This window comes from Anas platyrhynchos, chromosome Z (assembly GCF_047663525.1).
Source record: "Anas platyrhynchos isolate ZD024472 breed Pekin duck chromosome Z, IASCAAS_PekinDuck_T2T, whole genome shotgun sequence".
NCBI lineage: Eukaryota > Metazoa > Chordata > Aves > Anseriformes > Anatidae > Anas > Anas platyrhynchos.
In genome coordinates, this window is record NC_092621.1 from 9,654,083 (window position 1) to 9,679,593 (window position 25,511).

The 25,511-nt window shown below is 53.7% G+C and overlaps 1 protein-coding gene across 15 annotated transcripts in view; it reads left to right on the top strand.

Annotated features, from left to right (window-relative positions):
* Window positions 1–25,511, top strand: part of CNTFR (ciliary neurotrophic factor receptor) — a 173,561-nt gene that overhangs the window by 80,810 nt on the left and 67,240 nt on the right. For all 15 annotated transcript variants that reach the window (XM_072031399.1, XM_038170792.2, XM_072031405.1 and 12 more), the window contains one exon: window positions 18,820–18,901. In XM_072031399.1, coding sequence (XP_071887500.1) covers window positions 18,820–18,901 — 82 coding nt within the window. The remainder of the gene's footprint in view (window positions 1–18,819; window positions 18,902–25,511) is intronic.

Consider the following 25,511-nt stretch of genomic DNA (forward strand, 5'->3'; position numbering starts at 1 on the left):
TGGGTGGCAAATACTTAATGCTAAATACTGATTTGGGGTTATAAAAGCTAGCTTTCCACCTGCAAGCGAAAAAGTGGCTTTCCTGAGGATGAGGAGGGCAGGAGAGGGATGGAGAAGTAAATCCAACCTGGTCCAGCTGGGGCTGGGAAGAGCCACGTCCCCTGCAAGGCCAGCGCCCCGGGGCCCTGCGGAAGTGCCGAGTTCATTTTGCTGTTGCCAGCTCATTATTTTATTTTTGTGTATTTCGCACCCAAAAGAACGATTGTGCTGAGGAGGGATCAATAGCTCAGCCGAGCGTCGAAGTTATTAACTCACAAACAAACAGCGGCGGGCTGAGAGGAAGGAGGAAGAATGTCAATTTTCTGTGCAAATGTTATTGCAGGGAGCCTTCAAAGGAGTGTTTTATTTAGCGAATCAGGGCTATCAGAGACAGTTACTCCCTTGATGGAAGAAGGGGAAGAGCAGGGAATTGAATAATTTATCTGGGAATGCATCTTGGGGAGGTAGACCTTCAGGCTGAATGGCGATCTGAAGGGAGCAGGGTTGTGTGTGAGGAGCAATTCTTCTCTTCCCTGTCCACCTGTCCTCCCTTCTTTGCTCTCACCAGTGGAAAAGGCTCTGCTGGGTCCCCTCTTCCCTCAGCAGTTTTGGGGATGTTGGTGTTTGCAGGCAAAAACCTGACCTGATTTTTTTTTTTTTTCCATAAGGGGGAAAAAAAAAGGCTGGATTGTTAAAAGTCCTCTTGCCTCGGGGCTGCACAGTAAAACCTACCAAAGGAGGGCTGCATCCACTGTGCCCTGGGCACTCCAGCACTGAGAGGAAAGCAGGGCAGGTTTTTAAAGCTTCATCCTTCTTTTTCTTGGGCTGCCACGCCAGAGCTTCACATCGCCTCGCATCCTTTCAAACTCTCTGCGAGGAAGAGTGGCAGCGGGCTGGCAGCTGGGCTGTCCCGGCTCCCAGCGGATCCAGCCAGGCATTAAAGTCTTTGAAATCCCAGCCCTTTTCCCCTGTTATTTTCAGGGCTGGTGGTGACTCAATATGTAAAAAATATTACCAAGGTTGGAGCTTACGCTTGAAATCTCAGCTGCCACGGAGGAGGTGATTTTGCAACGCATAAACTGCCGCTGGTATCCTGCCACATCCCAAAGTTGCAATGTACCGTGCAACGCAGGGCGTTTAGGAAGGAGATGGAGAAAGTCTCTATTTCATTCCCCTCTGCTCTGCTCTTTTCCTGCTGCACCAACGTCAGGGGGGTTAGGGTTTGGGGGTTTTATGCTGTGGTACGGCTCGCTCTTATTTAAGCTTTTGCAGCCTGTCGTTATTGGAGCCGCAGCGAGCTTTTCCCTCAAGGTCAGCAGAGACCTGGGGAGCTGCAGAGAGGCAGGGCAGGGAGCGGTGCTGCACCTCTGCCCTGGCCCCTTCCCTGCTATTTCTGCTGTACAAACCCCGGCACAGACGTGGTCTTAAAGTTCCTGTGCGTCTTTGGGTGAAAAGCCCGGTCCTGCCTCAGATCAGTGCTCCAGTGTCAGGAAATGAAAGGCAGGGGCAAAACTGTTGCATGCCACCGCCTGCATTTTGTTCTTGGGGCTGTGCTGAGGTTTTATCCCTCAAGTGTATTGCTGGGGACACAGAAGCGAAACCCTCAGCATCCAAGTGCATCCTCCTCCTGCCCTGTCCTGTCCTGTTCTGTCCTCTCTTCTCCTCTCCTCGTCTCTTCTCTCCTCTCCGGGTGCAGGCAGCGTGCCGACAGATGGCAGGTCCTCGGGAAAACGGAGCTGACATTTCCAGGGAGCGTGCGGCCGTTTTGCCTTTACAAGCTGTAAAAGCAAGAGTGGAAAAAGTGCCCTTCTGCTGCCATGCAGGCACCTGACATTTAAGAAAACTGCATGCCATTAAGGCAAACATCTGCCGGTGGTAGGTTTGCTCCGCGCGGTCGAGCTCTTCTGCAGGGAGCCCAGTTTCTGTGCTGGGCAAAGAAGTCCGGTTGCATTGGTGTGGCACAGCCTGCCAGCTTCATTACTCCAGGCACACCACTGATGAAAAGCCTTTTCCCCAGGTAAAGGGGAAAAAAGAGTGAAGGCTGTTATTGGCTTCACAACCAGCAAAAAAATTTGCCCTTGGATGAAGCTGCAAAATCTGTCCATAAAGCCCAGAATTTTATTCCACATGCAGCAATTCATTTTTTTTTTTTATTTTTTTATTTTTTAAAAAGAGCCAGCCCGTCACATTTTTGCAGAGCTCTGGTCCCAATCAAATAGCTGGACTGGGAGAGGCATTAGAAAATGGGGGAACAATCTCGCGTTAGTCCATTGGGAAAGCTAATAGACCTTTTCCATCCCAAGTTTGCAGGATTCTGGGATTTTCGCAATAGCTGCTCCACTTAAACCACAGCTCTGTGCATTGCCTCGCTCAAACTGACGGCTCCTTCCCCTGCAGCGGCCCCGCTTGTCTCATTAAAGCTCCCACCTTTCCGCTGCTGAACTGAAAATCAACAAAGGGAAATTTAGGCTGGATATCAGGAACAATTTCCTCAAGTTGACTGTGAAAGCGCCCCCGGGGAGCAGCAGCGGAGGCTTCGTTGCTTGCAGCGTTTAATGGGTTTCCCATCTCGTTGTGGGAGGGAGGCTGGGCAGCGAGGGCTCCTGGGCTCTCCCCAAAATACTCGCAGAGCCTGGCAGAGCAGGGCCAGGGGGTGTGAAGGGGGGGAACTGAGATCAGCGACCACCCCCCAGTGCAGCTGAAAGGGGGGGGTGGTCACTGATGTGTGTGTTTTTGGGCGAGGGATCTGCTAGGTTTTGGCACCAGTTTTTACCAGGGATGCTCCCAAAACATCTGTTCTGTGGGTATGGATGCGGCCAAACCCCTCTTGCAAATATCTGTGAAACGCAAAGAGAAGGGGAAGGTCTGCCTGCAAAACATTGGCCAACACATAATGCTATGACAGGCTGGGTCTTTAATTTCAAATTGGGCTTTAAGGTAGGTTTTTAGCTCAGGAGCCTAGTGTGTGGAACGGGGCAAAGAAAGACCCCGTAGTGAAGCAGCTGACAAATGTATAGTTGCTGTTGCAGGAGCTCTGAAAGGAGAAGACAACAGATTTGTGATACCAGAGGGAGCTGAGCACTGCCGGGGTTCCCATTCTTCTTGGTACCACATCAGCATCTTACGGCTGCTCACGGGCTTTCCCCTTGCGGTGATCTTCTGAGGCTGTAAATAGGATGGGGAGAGAAACCCCAGGGTTTCTGGGGACCACCATGTCAGGGCGTCGGTGCACGGTATCCCACAGGGAATTTTCTGGGTGGCACGTCCTTTTCTATCCCCCTCCCTGTGTCCCTGATGCTGAACGGACGTGGGGCAGGACGCGTGATCCTGTCCTTAAATAATTTCATGGTCTAAGGGCAAAGGCAACAGATGAGCATGGGTTGGGGGGACAGGGAACACTTGAAGGTCCCGGTCAGCATGACCAGGCAGCTCTAAAGCAGATCCCTCTCCAGATAGCTCTAAAAAAATGTACGTGATATCTCACAAAAACACGGTCAGGGGTGTGGATTCCAGCTGTGCGCTTCGGAGATTTCCGATCCTCTGTTTCCCGTGCGTGAACCCGGCGCAGTGCTCTGCAGGCCGGGCTCTGACTCCGCTCTTTGCTCCAGCCGCCGAGCTGTGCCGGGAAGCGGGACGCCACGTGGGACCCCCAAGGTCTTGCCGAGAGCAAGATTCGCTTGGCTCAGCCTGCAAAATGTTGCTTTGCTGCATGGGATGCTGCAGGGAGGTGGAAGACACCCCCCCCACCCCGCTTGGCTGCTCTTCCAGGCATGGGGCAAGCGTGCAGCTGCCCAGGAGGTGTTGGAGAAGGTGTGTGAGGATGGGTGAATGCTTGCAGGAGCACATTCTGGGGGCTGTTCAAAGCCTCCTGGGGCTGGGGTGCACAGCCATGCATGCAGATGGGTGCTGAGGCTTGGAGGGTTTCTTTGGAATAGGAAGAAAACCCTGTGCAATGCAACCAGGGCTGCTCCTGCAGTGCTCCGTGGCATTGTGCTCTTCCCAACCTCTCCACCCTCACCAGGGGCAGGATTTCATCTCCCAAAGGGGATCTGCTTCCCCCTGGGTCCAACAGGCTTGGCTTGAGGTTTATTCCCTCCGAGGGCAGCCAGGTTTTGCAAAGGAAGTGACATTTTTCTGCAACAGCGACACTTTGCCCTTCCAGAGCCGCCTGAATTCCTGCTAATCCTCCCCTCATTCGTTTCACACATTTTTCCTCGCTCTGCTCCTAGACCATGGCTCTTTGCTAAGCGTCGCAGTCAGCAGCAGGTAATTTAAGCACACATCTGCTTGCAATCTGGGAGGAAGGAGAGAGGCACTTTGTCTCTGCGAGCAGCCCAGCCGTCCTGCCTCTTTGCTTACCTGGTGGCACTGCAGCTCTGTTGCCACTCTGCAGGGACAGGTGGAGATCAGAGCTTGGCTGGGATAGGGACGAGGTGCCCTGCTCTGGTTCCTCTCCCCAGGTGGCTGCAGGGCTCTCCCAGGGACATCACTGGGGACATTCAGCCAAGGCTGATGGCTGCAAATCCCCATGGGGTGCTGATACCTGCTGGGCTTGGCTCTCCCCTCCCTTTTTTGTACCCTTCCTATGGTCTGCTGGGCTGTCAGCCTTCCCCACAAAGACTCACGATCCTGGCAGCTGAACACAGCCAGGTTTGACAGCCAGGGAGGCATCTCCAAGAGAAGGGCACCAGGCAGACCCCAGTTAGTGCCCCCGTTTTGGCAAGCCCTGGGATTTGGGTTGCCTCACCTCCAGGTGGCACGAGCAGGAGGTCAGAGCTATTGCTGACAACATGGAGGGATAACATGGCACAAGCCTGTAGGAAAATAGAGCTTTTCTCCTTCCAGTGCTTTAGAATAAACTTATTTTAGCTAATCCTCCATAGCCTGTTGCTGTTCCCTCCATTTGGTGTCCTTTTAATGCGCCAAATCCTCACCTCTGATGGGACTGTACCAGGATGGGTAGAGGATGTGCAGAGGGTATGGGGATGTGCAGAAGACACAGAGGATGCTGCCAGCCAAGGGAGGGTTCGGTGCCTTCCTCCCCTGCAGGTTCCCTCCTTCACCTTGAGCCTGGGTTGCATTTCTGCTCTGCAGCTCCCCGTCTGTGAAATGGGATAACAGCATTGCTTCAGCGAGGTTAAATAACTGCCTCGAAGAGTGGGAAGAGAGAGCAGCGAGTGCCCTGCTCATTGGCACTGCTGTGGTGTAATTATCCCCAGGGCACAGCTGGGCAGAGAGGAAGGGGAGAGAGCTGCTGGTTTTATTTTCAGAGCTGCCCACTCCCCAGCAGCAGCACAGAGATGCTGGGCATCCACACGTTAGGCTGGAGGTGGGTGAATCAGGCAATAATGCTGTTTCTCATGGGAAAATGAGCCTGCACCCCTGCATTCTTCTAAGGAGCCTGAGCTGAAGGAGTTTAGCAGTGCTGTGATAGGAAGGTGGGGCTGTGGAAGGATGCTGGCACCCGCTGTATTTTGGGGGGGTTGGACCAGCTGGGTGAGAGAGAGATTGGAGGCAGCACTGCTTCATCCGGTGTGCACCTCTCGGGTAACCCTGTGGGACCATGACACAGGTCGGGGTGCCACTGGGATGTCCCATGCCCAAGGGGGAGTCTCTGGGATCAGCCAGCACCAAGGCAGGGATTTAGGAACATCTGCCCTGTGCAGGCACACAGGAGAGCTTCCTTCCCATCATTGCTCAGCCCCAGGAGAGCATCCAGGGCACTGGCATCTGTGCCGGGCTGTTTTTTTTTCCAGAAAGGCTCATTTTTCTGTGGAAAGCAGCTATGCTGCTCCATCCCTTTCTCATCTGTCTTGCTGCTGGCCATGTTGGGTTGTTTTTTAGTGTGAGGCACATGAAGGACCCACGGGAGGTTCCCATCCAACCCTACCATTGCAGCCCTCTTCTTCCCAGCTCCTCGCCTCCAGGACTTGCTCCCAACTCTGCTCCTCTCTACCCTGCTCACCCCCAAACCGTCCTCACCGCACGCACCCCTTGCAGACCTCTCCATTCCCTCTCCACTTCTTGCAACTAGTTTTTAAATGCATCGAGCCCCTTCCTTGTGTTTTGCAAAGTTTGGACTGCCTGCCTTTTCCCCCGGTGTCCCAAAACAGCTGCTGAATGAAAGGCAATCATGTTCTGATATTCAATACCATAAGCAGGAGTGATTTGAAAATGTGTTGATTCCTTAGACTGTGGGAAAAAGACCTGTACTGCTGGCAAAACTGGGCTGAAAAGTAATGTGGGTTTTTTCAGGGTGTTTTTTTTTCCTTTTTTGATGGGTTCATAGAAAAGCAACTCATATTTCTTCATTGCTTTGAATTTTCCCTGGAGGCTTCCAGGGGGCTGAAGCCTTGCATTTATACACACTTGTTTGCAGAGCAGGCAAAATGCAGCGGATTCGCACAAAAGCCTTGGATTTGGCGGTGTCGGAAAAAGAGGATCTGCCTAATGCCCCGAAGCAGTGTTGTTATAGCCCACAGATGCCAGACATCCCAAGGGGAACCTGATACCGAAATTAGCTGAGCTCGCAGCCACATCGGTGGAGAGGGGCGAAGGGGCTGTCCAGCGGCTCAGCCGCGCTGCCAGCCCCTGCTCAGACACAGATGTTTGCTGTCACGCTGCGGTCTGCTGCCAGAGGTGGAATAGGGCAGCACTGGGGCTTCGTGTGGCTCACGGGCATCTTCCAGGGAAATGGGCCAGCAGTGAGGCTCGGCCCTCCCCGACGAGCACCGGTGAGATGCCGACACCCAGGCTTGGTCTGGATTCCACGCTGCCGGCTCTGCGTGGGCTTTCTGCCGTCCTCCCACTCTGCTCGGCAGCCTCAGGTCCTCTGAAGCTTGCGTGTTTGAGATATGTGTAATATTAGTCCCCATAAATCACATCAAACCTATGGCTTCCAGTGCTGCTGGCTTGGGTCCTGGCAGACTAGCTCGCTGTCACTCAGACGCGGGACGTCTAGGTTAGCTTAATGAGGAAGCCAGACTGAGATGAAATAATTAATGCAGCTGTAGAGTGGAGATCTAGGAGTCTTTGGGGGATAAGGGAGCTGGCCCAAACCTTCCTCCCCAGCCGGAGAGCGCCAGGTCTTTGTGGAGGCTGGGAAATAATCCGCTTCCACCGGGTACCCAGGGCACTTCTGCGCCCATCCTGCCCGGGATGCTGCGGGGAGTGCCCCGAGGCACTGGGGGCTGGACAGACGCAGGGAAGGCAGCCAGGCTGCAGCTGCTAGCTGGGGGCACCGGGGTGCAAATGGCACCCTCCGGCTCACACGAGCTGAGTTAAAGCTGGTTTATTTAGTAAACACGTTCCGGGATAAAGCTTTTGATTTATAGGCGCCCCAATAGCGCTCCAAGGAGGACTCGTACAACTTTAACTGCATTTTCTCAGCATCACACCAGCCCAATAAAAGAGAGTTCATATGCGCTGCACAAATTCTCACTTCCAATATAAAAAAGGTTTTATGAGACTGGAAGTCTCGTCGGCTCTGCGGGGCCGGGTGTATTGGCGGATACTCCGCATGACAGACCCTCTATTCCTCTTCGAGTTGTCAGCCTTCAGTAGCATTTACAGCTATTTAGCTATCAAATTTTATGTGCGGCTCTGAGAGAAATGTGTCTTTTAAATACTGCTCTGTCTCATAAACAGCAGTCTGTTAAACCATGTCAATCGTACAAGTGTTTCACGAAGCCCTCCGATGCAATCACGCACCGCTCCCGTCATTACCTGCGCAGCAAAATGCAGAACAACGCACTCAGATCAATTCTCCAAACTGGTCTTCTCGACTGGGGATCAGCTTCCTGAGTGCAGGCTAGCCTAAATTTGGGTCCTGGCTTATCCCAACGTGGATCTCCTTCCCAGGGGCATCCCGGAGTGTTCTCTGCTCCATAAAGCCGTGCTCAGTGCCCAGCTGGCACAGCAGCAAAGAGCCCGCTTGCTGGCAGAAGGCACCACTGCCGTGATTTACTGTCTGTGCTACAGTTGCATCTAGAGGCCACTAGCGAGATCACATCCCAGGCTTTTCAGCCCAGGGCTTTGAAGCTCAGGGTCCCCTCCTGTGACATGCCCTGCCTTCAGTACCTGGTGGGCTCCCCTCTGTGCTTTGCCCATCAGCGATGCTGGGGACTGGTGTGCACCCATTTGCATGTCTTAATGCGATTTATTTGGTGACCCAAGCTCAGCCTGCTAGCACGAGGTGAGGAACAGAAGCTCGCTCCCCCTTTTCCACCTCAGTCTCCCTGTTTGCTGATGGTGCAGTCGCGCCAGCTCTGCTTAGGATATAATTTACAGACTCTGAGCAGAGTTTCGGAGCTGAGCCAGGCTTGAGTTTTCAGCCTTTTTTATCGCTTACCTCTTTTTTATTACGATTACTATTATTTTGGTGCAAAGCAGGAAAGTCGTGTGTGTTTTCGAGCCCGTGCCCACTTGAAAGGCACGAGTGGTGCAGGAGGAGCAGAGAGCCCTGGCTGTGGGCACCTGCGCCCAGCGGCGCAGGGTAACGAGCGCTCGGATGGCTAATTGCTGCCGCGCGCCGCGCGCCGGGAGGTTCGCTCTCCCATCGCTGCCGTTTCCGCATGCAATGAGCCGGGGGGCCGGGGAGGAAGAAATATACGTGCGTGTGCAGCATGGTTATTTTCAAGTATGAAATTGCACCTGCAAAAATAGAAGCCAGGAAGGGACTGGCGAGCAGCTCCGGGCTGGGAGGCGCGATGCGTGCGGAGCAGGGGATGGGGACGGTGTCTCCGAATTTCTTTCCCATGCTCGCGCCGGCTGATAGTTTCAGCGGACGTTACTTTTCCTCCCCCTTGCATTTCAATTAATCATCTGCTTGTCAGCGCGCTTCCCCCCACCTCCCCACCCCTGCCAAGTCTCTCTGAGCAGCGCACACGCACGCAAGCACCCATGCACGCAGCGTGCGTGCTGACGAGCCTGGCCGCTCGTTAATCACTTACGGGTGTCAGGAGAGCCTTTCCCCACAGGAGGAGGTTTGGAGGTGGGGAAGACGGCCGTCCCTGCGGGGTCAGGGCTGTGCTCTGCCATGGTGCAGCACTGTGGTCTCCATCCAAGTTGGGGTTCAGAGAACCAGTCGGGTTTATGCAAACCAACCTCACTGGGTTGTTGGACAGAAGCATGTGTTTGAAAGGAGCATGGAGCCGAGCTGTCACACTCCCAAAATTCATGGGAGAATTTTTTATGTTTAATTTTTCCTGGTGATGGTGCATTCCTACAGCCATCCATGCTAGGGGTGACTCTGGGAGGTCTCCAGCCCAGCTTCTTGCTGCAGGCAGGGTGAATACCGATTTCAGACCGGTTTGCTTTGCCCGTCTAGGTCTTGAAAACCTCCAAGGCTGGAGATCCCACAACCTCTTCCAGATCCCACAGCAGTGTGTGACTGTCCCCATGGGGAAATGTCTTCCTTGTGGCAAGCCTGGAAGGGTCTGTCTTCATCATCTCCATTACCTCCCCACAAGCACTGGCAGCCTGCTGTTAGGTCCCAGCACATCCATCCCTTCTCCATGCTGGCCAAGCCGTGTTTCTCAACCTTTCCTCATCCCCATGTGCTTTGTGACTGCCGTGATGGCCCTTTGCTAGAAATCACCAATGTCCATCTTGTAGCAGAGCCCACAAAACAATAGCAATGTTCCAGATGTGCTTTAAGGGTTTCTGTTTGTTTCGTTGTCTTCCTGTAATATTTGTCTTCCTAGTGAGATCTAGTTGACCCTGCCTAGGAAAGTACCTGGCACCAAACTTTGTCTCAGGTTGGGAAGGATTGCAAAAAACACACAAAAAAAAATGATAATGAGTGTGTCTGTGCATGTGTGAGTACGGTGTTATTTGGGAACAAAGTACTCATTGTGAAATTTTGTTTGGAAAGTTCAGTATTTTTTTAATGACTCCTTTTCACGTGTGTGCTTAAGAGCTGGGGTTTGATGGGCCCCTCCATCCAGGTAGGGTGGGAACAGGAATGGCAATGAGAAAGGAGCAAAACCAGGGTAGAAATGTGCATTCCCCTTGTCTGCTGCCCATCCGTGGCATTGCCCTGCGGCAGTGGAAGCGAGCACAGCAGGCTGATGGATGCGAGTGGACCAGCCTCTGGCTCACCTTTCCCTTTTTTCCTGCCGTTGAGGAATGGCTGGGGACTGAAGGTGCAGCACAGCGCTTTCCTCTTCCAGAACAGAGAAGGGAAAGGAAGGAGCCCCACTCGCATGCTGCACCGGCGAACCCTCGTCATCCTGTAACAGGAGGCCAGCGCACATGAATATTCCTGTGTAATATGCGCGAGTGATGAGCCCCATATGCAGGCCTTGGGAGAAATTAAATATTTTCTATGGCGTTTTCCAAGGAGCCTTTCTATCAAAGTGCTCGGTCGGGAGCCAAAACGCCACGGCTTTTGCAGCCCCAGCTGGTTGACACTTTTTTTTTTTTTTCATTATTATTATTATTTCATTTTTAAACGCTGATGAATATTTTCTAATTAAAAAACAAACCTTACCCAGGCGGATCGCATCGAGCCAGAGTTTTGGAGAGGGGCTGGCGGCCACCGGGGACTCTCGGCTGTGGGGTTGGGTTTGATTTTTATTTTTTGCAGTGGAAGGCTCTGGAGCCTGCAGGAAGGGTCCGGAGATAAAGCGCACACATGGTCTGCATCTGGCCGGCCACGAAGCTGCTGGAAGTGCGGCGCAGGTAGGGGACGGCCCCCGGGGCCGGATGCGGTGGCGGGGCCGCCGAGGGGATGGGGTCACCGCAGGGAGAGGGCTGGATCAGCCCCCGTCCCCTCCGCCTCACGCTGGGGCTTTGCCTTTTTCCTTCCTCCCGGGGAGAGGCGGTGAGAGCTGCGCCCCGGTCATTTGTGTTGTGATGGATGCAGAGGACTTGGCCCCGGATGAAGACTCCTGAAAGAGCTCTCGGTTAGGAGGGATGAGGTCCTGTGGGCTCCGTGCCATATCAGGGGGATGTGCAACGTGCTCTCCTTGCACATCCTCTCTTTGCAAGGTCTCCCAGTTCCTCCCCGATGCTCCCCATACGTGCTCTCCTCCGGAGCTCGAGCTCTGCGTTGCACAGTGCTTGGGGCAGGCAGCTCGGTGTGCTGTTAGAAACGTGGCTCTGGTTTTCTCATGGTTAACACGGTCTTAGACCTGGGTTGACACATTTTGCTGCTGAGTTTGGGGCTTGCAGGCATAGGTACAAGTCTTGTTTTGGGGGGCATCATCTCAGAGAGACCCTTGGTCAGCCTCCAGACACCGTATGCGGATCACTGGCCCCTTTTCACCAAGGGATTGATTTCCTTGGGAAAGCTGGAAGTGGCTGAACATTGGCTCCTCAAACCCCCTCTGGGGGCACAGAGGTGGGAGAGGAAGGCTGGCAGAGAGGAGCAGAGCTTGCAGAACTGAAGGAAAAGGTGCTGAAGGAAAAAGCTGCTGGGATCTCACTAAGTGGGGCCTCTCCCTTGTGGGTTGTTTTTTCTCCTTTCTCCCAAATAACCCGGCTGAGTGCAGACCATGCTTGCTGCAGCCTGTGTTGGTAGGTAGGAAGGTAGTATGGATGCTGAACCTTGTAAACCATGAGGAAGAAATAAAGGACATGCCCAATTTGGCATCACTTGGGGAATAAATCTGTTCCTGGGCTTGGTACCAGTGTTTGCATTTTCCCTCCCTTGCAGGGCTGGAAACAAATTTGATTTTAACCAAATTTCCCCCGTATTGAGTATTTATTTAATTGCTGGCTTCCAGTTGCAAAATCTTCCTCGGAGCATACATCTTGTTCTCTCTTTCCCTTTTGGCTGTGGATCTGGAAAGAGGCTGAGAGCTGAGGCTGTCGCCCAAGCAGGGGCTGGTGCCCAAGCTCAGCTGGCAGCGGCTGCTTTTGGGATCACCAAAGCTCTTCACCTCTACCCGAGGCTGTGCTCAGAAGGGACCCTCGCTTCCAAAGTGGCACTTACCAGTGCTGGGAGATGTTTCCTATCAGCGTGTGCTAGCTGAGGTCCCAGGGGACGTGCATTTCCAGGCTGATCCTTGCTGCCCCACCGCCTCCGAGCTCGCCACGCTGCCCAGGCACACGTTTTGGTGCGCGACCGCCCCGTCCCCCCCTCCTCGCCCCCTTGGGAACAGCTTCCCTGATGTCAAACAGCTAATACCCCCTAACAAACATGCTAATTTAAGAGCTGTTAAAGCCAGGGGCCAGCGTGAGGTCACAGTCCACACAAACAGATGGTGTTTTGTCCTTGGTAATTAAATTTTCCTGTAGTTTTGGGCGAGGGACTTTCGTGCCTTTTATTTCGGCGCAGCTGCCTCGGGCCAGCCCTGCTTCATCCTCCTCATCCTCTGCTTGCTCCCAGCAAACGCTGCTGGTGTGGCTGTGGCAAGACCCCAGAGTGATGGTCTGGGGGGGCTCGGAGGTGCCTGTGGGGGTGTGATATCAGGACCCCCCCTAAAGACATGTTGGGAGCCAGGTGAGCTGCATCACCCCCAGCCGTTTTGGCATCACCAGTCGGGGGAGCTCCCATGCACTGGCATGTGCCCCCTGCATGCAGTGATGCTGGGGAGCAGTGGGGGGGCTCTGCAAGGCCAGATCTTGCTGGAAACCCTGCTCACATTGCAGGCAAGGAGCATGGTGAGGTGGGGACACTTGGGGGTTTGAAGAAAGGGGGCTGGTTCCTTCCCTGTGATCTCCCAGGAGGATGTTAGTGGGGAGGGGGGGCAGAAACGTTCCTCCACTCCCCGTACTGTCCCTGGTTTTGGCTCTGTGGCACATCCCTCTGTCTGTCAAAGGTGCTGCTGGCATCGCCGACCCGATGTAGGTACGGATAATTCCCCCCCGTGCTGCCACTCTTCTCGCCCTCAGGGCACTGCAGAGCAGCCCTGTGCCTCAGTTTCCCCCTCCCCACCACTTCGCTTGCCTGCTCCAAAAACTGGGGGCTGTTGTGACATTTGTGTACATCCCCCAAGAGACAGTGTGAGGCCAACGGGGTGAAGAAACTGCAGCAGGTGCCGGACAAATGTCCCCAAGTCCCATCTGCCTGGGATGGCCTCTGTCCCCATGGTGGCTTGTGGGCTGTGAGCTCCCTGCTGCAGAGGATGGCGGGGTCACCTGTCAGCAGGCCCCCAGCACCCCCCCAAAATGGAAAGAGAGGTTGTTTGAACCCTAAGGGTGGACTGGGGTGTGGAGGAGATTGGGGGGGCTCGTGGTGCTGTTTGCTGTCCCCCGTGTGCCATCGTGCAGGGGAGGGGTGGACGGGCGCATGCAGCAGCCGCTCTGCCCCGTGCCACGGCCAGCTGATGGAGGAGATCTGGACGGCAAACTTCGTCCATCCTCCTGCTGTCTTCTCTCCAAGGCTGCGGCTGTGCTGGGATTTTGGCCAGCAGCACCACCACATCCCCGTCACAAATCCAATTCACGCCCGCCAGCTCAGCGGGAACACGGCAATGAGCGAGGAGCCTTTCCCAGGGGTACCAGAGCCCCGCATCCTGCAGCTCCCGAGCCCTGTTGTGCACCAGGCACGGGACAGCCTGATCCACCTGCACTAGGAAAGCAAACACAGGAGAAATTAGGACTTTTTGAAGCTCTGCTTTTCCATGCAGGACCATGCCAGGGCAAGGATGCGAGGATTTTTTGATGCAAAATGTTAACACTTCATTCTGCGCATCCCCCTCCTTCCCTAATTTTGCTTTTCCCTTTCCCCTCTGTTTCGCTTAGGACAGTGTGACTATGATACAGGCTGGACTTTAACACTGTGATGTCTTTCTCTGCCCCGGAGCTTTTTAAGGTGTGTTTGGGAGTTCATAAATCAGCCTGGCCACGGACTGTCCTCAGGGCAAAAAGCAGGGCTTTGAGCAAAACGATGGGCAAAATTGAAGAGCAATGCTGCCCTACAAGCAAAAATAAGAAATGCTGCAAGTGTTTGCCTGGAAATCACAAACTGAACCCAGAGTACAACAACAGGGTCTTTCTGAAAAGTTTGGAGCTTTTTGCTTGATGGGGCATTTGGGGGTTTTGTTTTGTCTTTTATATTTTTTTTCCCATAATGAATTTTCTGACCGAAGACTGGAAGTCGTAGTGCTAAGTTTCACTGCAACACCAAGAGTTCATTCTTGCTGCACTCATAGCCTGGAGAAGTGACATGTGCAGGACCTGCCCCAAAATTCATTGATCTTGGGTGATTTCTCCAGCTTCTAAGCAGGGGAGCTGGGAAATGCCAGAACTGCCAGCATACCCTGTCACTGATGTGATTGTAGTGGGTTTACATGGCAAGGTCTTGTTAGCAAGGGGGGCCTGGGGGTGCTTCTACGAGAAGCATCTGCAGAAGTAAAACAAAACCCTAGAACCCACTCTAACAGAGGCTCCAGAAAAACGTCTGTGGCACTTCTTTAATGGAAGCAGACATCTGATTGATTCCTGCCATGTCTCCCAGCGGGGAGCCAGGAAACGCTCAGCGTGGAGGAAAGTTAGGTAAAAAGGGGGAGAACGCAGAACAGCGACAAAAACTTCCTTTGCTCTTGTTTCCTCCATCTCAGAGGCTGCCTGAGCCTATTGGGAATGAAGGACTGGGGCTCGTGTGTGGCTGCTCACCTGAGCTTCCTTGCGCTGGGGCCGGTGAAGAAGGGGCTTGGGGGCAGTGTTTCTCTGCAACCCATACCTGTGAGGATTCAGCCTCCTCCCTCCCTCCCTTCCTCCCAGTTGTGAAGACGTGCATCTCTTATTAGCATGCCGAGCTTTCTGCTGCCTTTTATCACCGCTGGAACAGATGGCTGGGCTTGGACAGCTGCCCTCAGCTTGCAGATAGGCTGCTCTGTGCGGCGGCGAGGACAGGTACAGGCTGCAGGAAACATCCCCCTGGGCAGGACGAGGGGACAGGCGGTGGCAGGCAGCTGCCCGTGCACAAGGCTGGGATGGTGGCTGTGGATCCAGGGGCTATTTGTAGGCAGGGTTGCTGGAGATGATCTCAGGGACGTGTTTGTGTGATGCTTGGGGAGCGAGAACGATCCTGGCAGGGAGCCCCACTGCACGCACGATCCCCCGCGGGACGGGATATGGGCTGCAGTGTCCTGATGCCTCAGGGCTGGCTTTGTCATTTTGCAGGGGTTGGTTTAAGGGGAGAGACATCCACCTTGTTCTTGGAGGTGAAATCCCCCTCCAGGTGCAGGGCAATGACTGAGATTGGTCTCCCTGGAGGTCTTGGGTCCCTGCTCATCATACGCCTGTGATCCACTCAAGCCAGAAATTACCTGTCCTTGAAGCCAGCTCGCCAAGATCCAGTTCCCTCATCAGTCTAAGGTGTTTCAAGGGATGCTCACACATCCCTGGATGTTCCCAGGTCCCTGTGGATGGTCCCAGCTGGTGGGCTCTGCAGGAGCTCTTGGAAAGCTGCTCAGGCTTCAGCCTCCAGGCGAGCATCCTCCTTCACCTCCATGGCCATGGTGGGAAGCTCTGGTAGCTGCCTTTCTCTCTGACCCACCATAGCAAGGCTCCAAGCTTGAGAATGAATCTGGTGGAAGCCTTTGGCTATCTCAGCGTGCATCCAACCAAAGCAGCTGGGATGTTTTTTGAAGGATTTCCCTTTGCTTTCTGCCCGTCTCACCCCCCTGTCCCACGCAGCTCTCACGGGAGCTGGCGGCACCCCAGGTCCCCAGCAGCTCTGGTTGGTGTCTGCAGGATGGGCTGTGGTGGTTTTGCCAGACCCAGTACATGGGCAGCAGCTACGGCCGGCGCCTGCAGCACCGGCGCTGCGGAGAGCCCGTGGAAGGCTCTTGGCAAGGCTGCAGCGGAGCCGCACGGGGAGGAAATGAGTTAATGGAGCTTTTTTTTTCCCTCTCCTGGATCACCACTTCAGAGCCGGGCCCTGTAACAGCAGAGCCGGGGGGAATTTCCCTACAGAAGGCTTTGTCGTGCAAATGCAAGGTTTAGAAACCAGGGTTTGGGTTGTTTTTTTTTGTTGTTGTTGGTTTTGTTTGTGTTTTTTTCTTTTGCACATCTCTGGCAGATGCACTCAGGCTGGCTGAGTGGTTTTCAGCTGGGCGTACCAGCAAGTGTCCCCATGGTTTTGGGGATCATTTTAAGGGGGAGCTGGAAGGGATCCATCCCTCTGCCCGCGCAGAAGAGCACCCCGGGGCTGTGCAGCGGAGGTTGGCACCCTCCTTTCTGCCTGTTTACACAATCCCTTTCCTTCTTGCTGCCGGCCCTAGGACTGCCCCCACCCCATCACACCACCCCAGTTAATGGCACATCGCTGTGCCCCCAACCCTGCTTGTTGGGGTGGCCTCCGGACTTCGCATGGCCACATCTTGCTTTCACAGAGCCTGGTCCGACCCAGGGGAAGCACTGCTAAAAATGCATTTGGTGTAGACTGAGAGCTGCCGGAGGGGGACCATGCTCATGCCCACGTTGAATCAGCTTCTAAGACTGACCATCAGAGCTCCACTTTCCCCTCTCCTGCCAAGAAATGATTCACTACAGGGGCAAAAGCAAATATTGTCCAAACTGCTTTTCTGCAGAAGATTGAGTTCCCCACCGCTGGGCTTGCTGTGTAATAAATGTGGTTCCCCACCGTCACCTTTCATATGTTTCCTGCCAGAACGGGGACGCAGCCTGGGGACCCACCTGTCTGAGCATGGCTGGGGCTCCGCTGCTCATTGTCCCGTGCACCCGCTTGCCAGGGCGCTGGCTTCTGTTAGAGAAACCATTAAATGAGCACATGCAGTAAATGGAAATTTGCATTAGAAGCATCTGCAGAAATTGTGGAGGTTTTGTTATGTGCTCGGAAAAAAAGAAAAAAAAAAATGGCTTTGGGCAAAACAGGCAAACAAAGCAAATACTGCATGGGAAATTGCGATTCAAGTGAGAAAAAGTTGGTTTTCTGTCTAGATTTTTCACACTGAAATAGCTCCGGTTCCTGCCTGGCTGCAGGGCTTGTCTCTGAGAAGAAATGAAGTTTTGCAGGGGGGAAGGCAGCCGAGTGGTGAGATCTCTGTGCCGGCACTGAGGGTTTGGGGGCTTCCAAATGACTTTGGCCACATCCTTGCTCTCTCTTTCCCCCTTGTAGCCAACCTGCATCACCCTCGAGTATCACCTCCCCATGGTGCCTGTCTCTGCACGGGTCTGGCCTCGGGTGAGGCTGCCAGGCACGCAGACAGAGGCAGCAGCAATTATTTTAATGACTGATAAGAGGAGGAGCAGGCGGGGAGGGAAGGTGGCTTTGGTCCCCAGGAGGAGCTGTAAGTGGGGAGCGTGATGCTTGGGATCACGTTGGCACTGAAGCTTAAGGCTACAGCGAGCAGACCTCATGCTTCAGAGAGCAGGGTGATTGCTTAGGGAGCTGGGGGGGTCCCGTCCTACAGGTGGCAGCCCCTGGGGACATCTCCAGCAGGATGGGGACCCTGGGGTGGCTGCAGCACGGTGGATGCAGGGGACACGTGGAGGATGCAGAGCGGGGAGCAGGCACGGCAGAGGAGGAGCAGGAGAGAAGCAGAGGGAATGATAACGATGTTGTAATTAGCACTTAGTGCTTCTCGCTCGGAGCTTTCCAAGGAAGGTCACCTTCATTATCTCTGCTTTACAGGCGGGGAAACTGAGGCACGGGCTGAGCGATTTGCTCAAGGTGACCAGGGAGGGCTGGGGCTGGCGCATCTGTGCTGTGGTGCTGCAGCCTTCACGCTGCAAACCCAGAGCCACAAATCCAGCAGTGAGGCCACCGCAATGTCCCTGTCCCTTCTCTGGGCTCCCATTTTCGGCACCCTAATCCTTCCCAGCATCCCTACCCCTGAGAGGCATTTGGGGCCAGGCTGCCCCAGCTGCACCCCAAAACCTGCTGGACCCCAAAACCCTGCCAGCCTCACTCGCCTTCCCCTCCAGCCCTGCAAAGGCACTCATGTCCTGCTGCGAACCCTGGGCCATCTGGGCTCCATGCAAGGGCCGTGTTAGGTAACGGGATATATTTTGCCATTTTTTTTTTTGCTGGCCGATACAGCTCCCCCTTTATTTAGGTCTAAATGGATGCCATCTGGCTAACGAGCCCGTACTCATGTTCCAGATTAAAAGGCAATCCTCCACGCGTTACCGATACGGCGCTGTAGATTAGAGAGGTTTAAACGGTTTTGAAGGTGTAATTTGCTTTTCACGCGGTGCTATTCACCTCCTGGCAGGCGGGCTGGCAGCTGGGCCCTTCCCCATCGCCATCCCCAGCAGCTCCCTCCTGCCTCGGGTCCCCTCCATCAGCCCCCAGCTGCAAGAGGAGGTGCTGCGTGAGAAGCGGGGGTCACGCCACCTCTTGCACACCCAGAAATGCTGCTGCTGTTGTATCGGGCTGGGATCTGCATCTTGCACACCCTAAGCACAGACTGCTGCTTGGAAAGCCTGGGTATGGCCCCATCTCCAGGGACCCTAACCCTGCTGGCTCATCTTTAGGGTGAGCAGGGTCTTGAGTGGCTCCTGGGGTGATGCTACAGCTGCCAAAGGGATCGCAGCACCAGGGTTTGACATCTTGAGGGAGAAGCTGGATAGGAGAGGAGGAAACTGCAGCAGTCGTGCAAGGCGAATTGTAGCCTGCAGGCACCTGGGTCTGCTGGCAGCTCTGCTGGAAAGTGCCACAGGCCATTGAACGACGAAGCGTGCGCCGGCAAAATGCCTCCTTTTGCAATAAGTCCCCCTGTTGCTGAGCTGAAATCTTGCTGCGTGGCATCTCCTTGCGGTCCCCTTGCTCCTGCCCGGCACGGTGCGGCTCCGGGCGCGCTGCCTGCGAGCTCCCCCGGGGCAAACCCTGACTGCTCCTGCCTGTGCTTGCTTCCACAGATGGCTAACCCCGTCCCGTCAGCCTGCTGCGTGGTGCTCGCCGCAGTGGTGGTGGTGTACGCTCAGAGGCACAGCCAGCAGGGTGAGTTTTGTGCCAGCTCTCCCACCGGGAGGAGGGGGGGGGGGGTCCCAAAAACCGCGGGTGCTGCTCCTCTGGCCTCTCTCCCAGCGTGAATTGGGAATGCTGTCTGCGTTTGCCTGATCAAATATTTGTGGATGTCATCATTTTCTCCTCTGCTTGATGTGTGCGTCCCCTCCTGCAGGGTTTGGGCATCCTGCACCCCACCAGCGCCCACTGGTCCCTCTCAGTGTGCCTCATCCCACCCAGACCCCTGCATGTCCCAGGGCAGCCCTGCAGCCTTCCCCATCCCTTTATTCCATGTTTTCTGCACCATCAAGGGAAAGGAGGGTGGGAAGAAGTGGCAACCTGGCGGCCCCAATGCCTGTCACCCGACCCTGTGACTGTCACTGGTGTCCTATCCAGCTCTCACCTCCTTGTGGGGACTTTCTCCTCACCACTCATGCCACCCACCCTGTGTACCCATCACTAGCTCGTGCCTCTCCGTCTGAGCAGAGGATGTAGGGCTTTAGAAAGACTGAATTCTAGAGTTGCTGGTGGCATCGGGAGCTGGAGGACCCCATGCAATCCTGGGTCCAGATTGGAGCAGGACAATTTTGGGGCAGCCAGCTGAGTCCTGCCACGGTGTGTCACCCATGGCAGCCCTGCAGAAGTGGGACAGAATGCCCCCCAAAAAAAACAACTGCCTGGTTTTCCTGGCAGTAAACCTAGCTGCAGTTGCATTTGTTGGATGAAGATGTCTGTGTTTCTGTAGGCTTGGTGGGATTGATGAACCCAGCCAGAGCACCCTGCTGAGCTGCTCTAAATCCAACTGGGTGGCTTTATGCTGCCCTGATTGCCTGGACGTGAAGAAGCTGGAGTTTGGTGCCACATCCCTGTTGCATGGGGACAGCCACACTCTGGATACAGAGGGAGCACACTAGATGGCACGGGGGAGTATTCTCAGCACCTTCCCAGGGTGTCTGCCCAAAGTGTCTGAGTGCTGAGCTGTTTGCAGTGCTGTTTGGTCCTGCTATGCTAGCAGGTCCCTCAAAGGAGCCAGCACAGAGCTGCTCGAGCATCCCCTGGATGCACTGTGTTATTTCCCTCTGTGCTGCAGGGACAGCCCAAACCTGTGTGCCCAAACCTGGGGAGATGCTCACCAGGTATTTCAGGAATCTGTGTAGTGGAAATGTGTTGTCTAGGCAGAAGCAAACGGCTGCTCCCTGCCAGTGCTGGCCATGAGTTTTGCCATGGGCTGCAGCGTTCCAGTGCAGAGAGCATGGTCCTGGGTCCTTATGGCAGCAATTCCAGGCAAGCTGAAGCGATTCCCACCTTCTGCTCCGTGATCCGGCAGGATTCAGGGATTTGGCAGCACATCCTCCCCGTCCCCACACCCCTCCTCCTTCCCTTGCCCGGCTGCATCCGGCAGGGAGGTGTCTGGGGCACCAGCTCGAAACCGGAGCTGCTGAGACCCGATTGCATCAACAGGCACCTGGAGGGAGTGCGTGGAGGGAGGCAGGGCTGTCTCCATCTGCAGGAGCCGGACAGGCTGCTCTGCATGGGGGGACGTGAAAAGGAGACGGGGGCCACAGAGAGAGGGTGAAATATTGGGTATAAGAGCTGGAGGAAGGCTAGCAGGGCAGCTGCAGGTCTGTGCTCAATCTGGCTGTTCCCCGGAGGCACTGAGTTGGACACACGATAAGTTTGCTTGTTTCCCCTGCCTAGAGCTTACCCTGTGCCCCGCTGCAGCCTCCCCTCCTCCCCTGGACTCATCCCCTGCCAGCTGGGCACTTGGGCAGAGGGAGCGGGGTGGGAGGTTGGATTAATCCCGCTGATGGCAGGGACTGGCTGGAGTGGGGGGAAGACACTGGCGTAGAGTCCATTTATCATGCTCTTGAGGCACGCTCGACTTTAATAGCTCATGAAGCACTTTAAGAGATGCATTAGCACTGAATACTTGAGCGAGGAGGATGTGACAAGCTGTTAAGTGAGCAGGAGCACGGCGCAGTGAGGCCAGCCACCCGCTCCTGGCTCTCACGTGCACCCTGGTGATTACTGGAGCGTCCTGCAAAGTGCCACATGAATTAATAAAAGCAGCATTGGGTGCGGCGCTGGTGAGGTTGCTCATGTGTTAACCCCTCTCCTGCTCATCTTCGGTCCTTCTCCTTGGAGCTGGAGGAGTGAAGGGCACATTTCAGGATGCAGGAGTCAGGAATGCCCCCCAAACCCCAAGGTTTTCAGGTGGGGGAGGTCAGAGCTGAAGGGATCTGCAGGAGTTTCTCAGGTTCCTCTATCCCTCCCTGAGCAGAGCCCAAGGACAATCTTGTTCCAGAGGATGGCTTGATCCTGGCGATGCCCCACACCGTGCTTGCTCTAGGCAGCATCATGCCCTAATCCAATTGCTGCTAAAGCAATCTCTCCGCGCCGCTGATCCGTCACACTGGGTGGCTCTGGCAGGCTGTCACAGCGCTCAGCTCACTGACCCAGGCCAGCAAGGGTAGTTTTGTACAGCCACTGGGATGCTCTTGAATTTAGTAGAGGAAAAAAGGGATGCGTGGGGTAGACTTGGAAGGGGACAGAAAAAGAGATAAGGCTTGCAGGAGCTAGCTGTCGGAACAGGTTGGCGTGATGGCACGGTGTGGGCATGTGCCTGATTTACTTCTGCCCAGAGGACAGGGACAGGGAAAGCACAGCATAGCAAAACGCAGTGCTGCCTGCTGCAAGGCTTGCACGTGTGGTTGGCCAGGGGTTCAGGCGTGTGACAGCGGGGCTGGCAGAGGTCCCTGCAGGGCAGACATCTCCATAGCAGGGCTTGGGCACCGTCAAAGGAAAGGGAGAAGCCCCGGGGCATTGCCAAAACTCTACATGGGAAGGGTTTACATGTTGGAGATGTGGCAGGATATAAAGTGTACATGGAGGGGTGATTCCAGCTCTTCCTAGCCGTTGCTGTGACTGCTCGTGGATGGGCTCTGCTGTTCCCATCAGGCTGGGTGCTGCAGTAGCCCGGGCAGGAGGCAGCTCCTCTTCCCAGGCTCCAGCCACAAGCCGAGCCCTTTCCCCATCCGTCAGCTGCACTGGAGTTATATCCACGTCTGTCCCAGGCTGAGATTTCTCTGCTTTTAAAAGAGGAGTAATTCTGCTTTATTGATCCTCACCTTGCTGAATTAACTCATGTTTAAACAATAATTATGTTTTCACCCGGGAGAGGAGAGAAAGAGATAAACGTCTCTGGAAATGAATGCGTTTCAGATGCCACATGCCGGGGTTAATTTATCGATGAGCGGAGACGCCGCTATCTCCTCTCTTTCTCACCAGCAACAAGCAATTAGCCCCCATCATTCCTCAACCGAGGAAAAGAAAGAGAGATTTTGTTTCATTACTTTCCCTCCTCTCCTGCTCCCTTCAGCCCCGGCGCTAATCTTTTGCAATCGGTTCTGCTGCAAAGCCTCCCAGGAGCTCCTGTTCGCACGCGCCTCGTTAGAGATGCTGCCCACATTTCAGCTAAGACAAAGTCTGGGCCGGTAAACAGCCTTCGAAACGCACAGCAAAGCCATGCAAATTGGCTTCTCCACGAGAAAACCATCTGTGGGTACCTTCTTTTCGCCCTTTGCCGCATTGTCCAAGATTTTATGACAGCTGATAGGGATGCAACCGGCTCTCCTCCTATATCAGTCAGCCCATGCAAGTCCCACGGGCATCAATCTGGCAGGGTTAAACTGGTAGCTTTGCTTCTGGGGAAGTTTCCTGGGTTTTGCCTGCATTTTCTGTGTAGGAGGTGGTTTCTAGTTTCATGCAGGGACGCGTGGTTTGTTTGTAGACATGCGAGAGGTCTTTGGCAGTCATTCAAACGCTGTGCAGTTAAGGTGCTGGGATTCAGGTGGGTCCCCAGCACAGACTCGGTACCACTACAGACCCTCTGGCAGCTTGGGCGTGTTTGGGGAGAGAGGAGGGTATATTTTTCTATAGCAATTTTGCAAAATTGTCTCGCTCTTTGAAACGTCTGTATTTCAGTATAGATGGGATGGGAGAGAAGAAAGCGTGGGATGATTTTTCCTTGCTTTTTTTTCCCCCTGTTTCACAGCTGGAGTATTTCTATTTTTGCACATCGCTGAATTTTCAAAGATGGATTGTGATCCTCTTCCCTCTTCCATCCCTTGCTGCTTTTCTCACGTCCGGTTTTACCGTCTATTGCTAGTGCCTGCTCAGCAGGTTAGGCTATCTTAGGATCCTTCCGTACCCCCTAGGAGAAAGAGCAGAGCTTTGCTCCCACTGATCACTTCACAAATAGAGTTTGCGAAGCCTGGGGCATCCAACCACTTTCTCTGCTTGATTTTGTCCCATTATTCCCCATTATAAAAATTTGAAATAGAAGTATAGTTACTGTGTGTAATTCCTGGGGATGTACTGCACCAATGCCTGGAGCCTGGATGGTTGTCTGGGAGAGGCATCTTTCATGCTTGCCTTGTTTTTGGACTCTGCTCTGTGAAGGGACAGACGGTGCTCTGCTTTTCCCCTTTGCTATTCCCTGGAGCAGCTGGTGTTCACTTCAACCCAGAACAGGCTTCCTGGGTGCTGGTCCCAGTGACTGAGAGCTCTGAGGCATCTGCTCTGCATCGTTCATCTTATATATAACTGGTTTTTAGAACTCTTTTATCAAAGTGGCTGCAGCGGTGAGGTGCATCACTATGCTAGGTCCAAGAAGCTCGGTACAAGACAGAGTGATGCCCTGCACCATCCCAGCCTGCGGTTCCCAGAGGTTAGGGATTGTCCTGAAGCTTTTCTCACCTCTTTGCTCTTTAAGATCCCATATGCAAGGCTAGGAGGGAGTAGTGTGTATGTCCATGCCAGAGGCTAGACTAGAGCATCCTCTTACATGAAACCGATTCTTTTTCTTTTTTTTTTTCCCCATTGCTCAAATCAGTCTTCCCTGAACTGTTTTGTGGTCATAGCCATCCTCTTCTCTTCTCTTCTCTTCTCTTCTCTTCTCTTCTCTTCTCTTCTCTTCTCTTCTCTTCTCTTCTCTTCTCTTCTCTTCTCTTCTCTTCTCTTCTCTTCTCTTCTCTTCTCTTCTCTTCTCTTCTCTTCTCTTCTCTTCTCTTCTCTTCTCTTCTCTTCTCTTCTCTTCTCTTCTCTTCTCTTCTCTTCTCTTCTCTTCTCTTCTCTTCTCTTCTCTTCTCTTCTCTTCTCTTCTCTTCTCTTCTCTTCTCTTCTCTTCTCTCTTCTCTTCTCTTCTCTTCTCTTCTCTTCTCTTCTCTTCTCTTCTCTTCTCTTCTCTTCTCTTCTCTTCTCTTCTCTTCTCTTCTCTTCTCTTCTCTTCTCTTCTCTTCTCTTCTCTTCTCTTCTCTTCTCTTCTCTTCTCTTCTCTTCTCTTCTCTTCTCTTCTCTTCTCTTCTCTTCTCTTCTCTTCTCTTCTCTTCTCTTCTCTTCTCTTCTCTTCTCTTCTCTTCTCTTCTCTTCTCTTCTCTTCTCTTCTCTTCTCTTCTCTTCTCTTCTCTTCTCTTCTCTTCTCTTCTCTTCTCTTCTCTTCTCTTCTCTTCTCTTCTCTTCTCTTCTCTTCTCTTCTCTTCTCTTCTCTTCTCTTCTCTTCTCTTCTCTTCTCTTCTCTTCTCTTCTCTTCTCTTCTCTTCTCTTCTCTTCTCTTCTCTTCTCTTCTCTTCTCTTCTCTTCTCTTCTCTTCTCTTCTCTTCTCTTCTCTTCTCTTCTCTTCTCTTCTCTTCTCTTCTCTTCTCTACTCTTCCCACACTATTGGCCTGCCATTCAGTCATGCATTAAGTGACATGACTAACATCTGTCATGTGTTGTTTGCTTTTCTGTGCTTTTCCCCAGGGTGAGATGTGTGTGCAACGGAGTGTTTTGGAATTTCTGTAATTGCCTGTACACAGCCGCTCGCTGTTCACGCTGGGGAAGGCAAGGTCGGGAGGACAGCACGTGTGTGCCGAGCAGGAGGCTGCCGACGGTGCGTGCTTCCCACCGAGACAGCTCTGCCTCCTCGTTACATAGCGCTTTCCTACCTCGTGGCATCTCCATGTGTCTCAGGCCAAGTTTTGCTCTGCCACTTCATCTCCAGATGGCACCTGAAAGGCCATTTTGGAGTTGTTCTCCTCAAGGCACAGCTCTGTGAATGGGCTTGCAGGAGATAGACTTGTCCTTTCTGTGATATACATCAGCATTTGTGTTTTTGGCAAACTTAGCCAGCACCAGTTTTATGCTGCCTGCAAGGTAATTGATAAGGCGAGTGATTAGCAACGGGCCAAGAGCAGATCCCTGCAGGGCCACACTGGGCACACCCTCCTGCAATGGTGATACCACATTAACAATTAATTCCCCATTAGCAATTATATTTTTTTAATCCTTCCTGTTACAATTCTGGATGCTCTCATTATCCAGCTGGCTGAAGCACCGGCCTCAATCCAAACTGCAGCCCTGATCAGCACACGAGCTGATTGCGGAACATTTCTGGTTGGGAAGCACAGTTTGGCCCAGCCTCTACCTGCCCCTACATCCCTCACTCTCTGCAAGCTCTCCTGAAGCCAAAAGGCTGCTCACATTGGCTTCACGGAGAGCTCAGAGAGCCAGAACAGAGGCACGGTGCTGGATCAATAAGAGGACATGTCTTGGCATTGGAAGGATG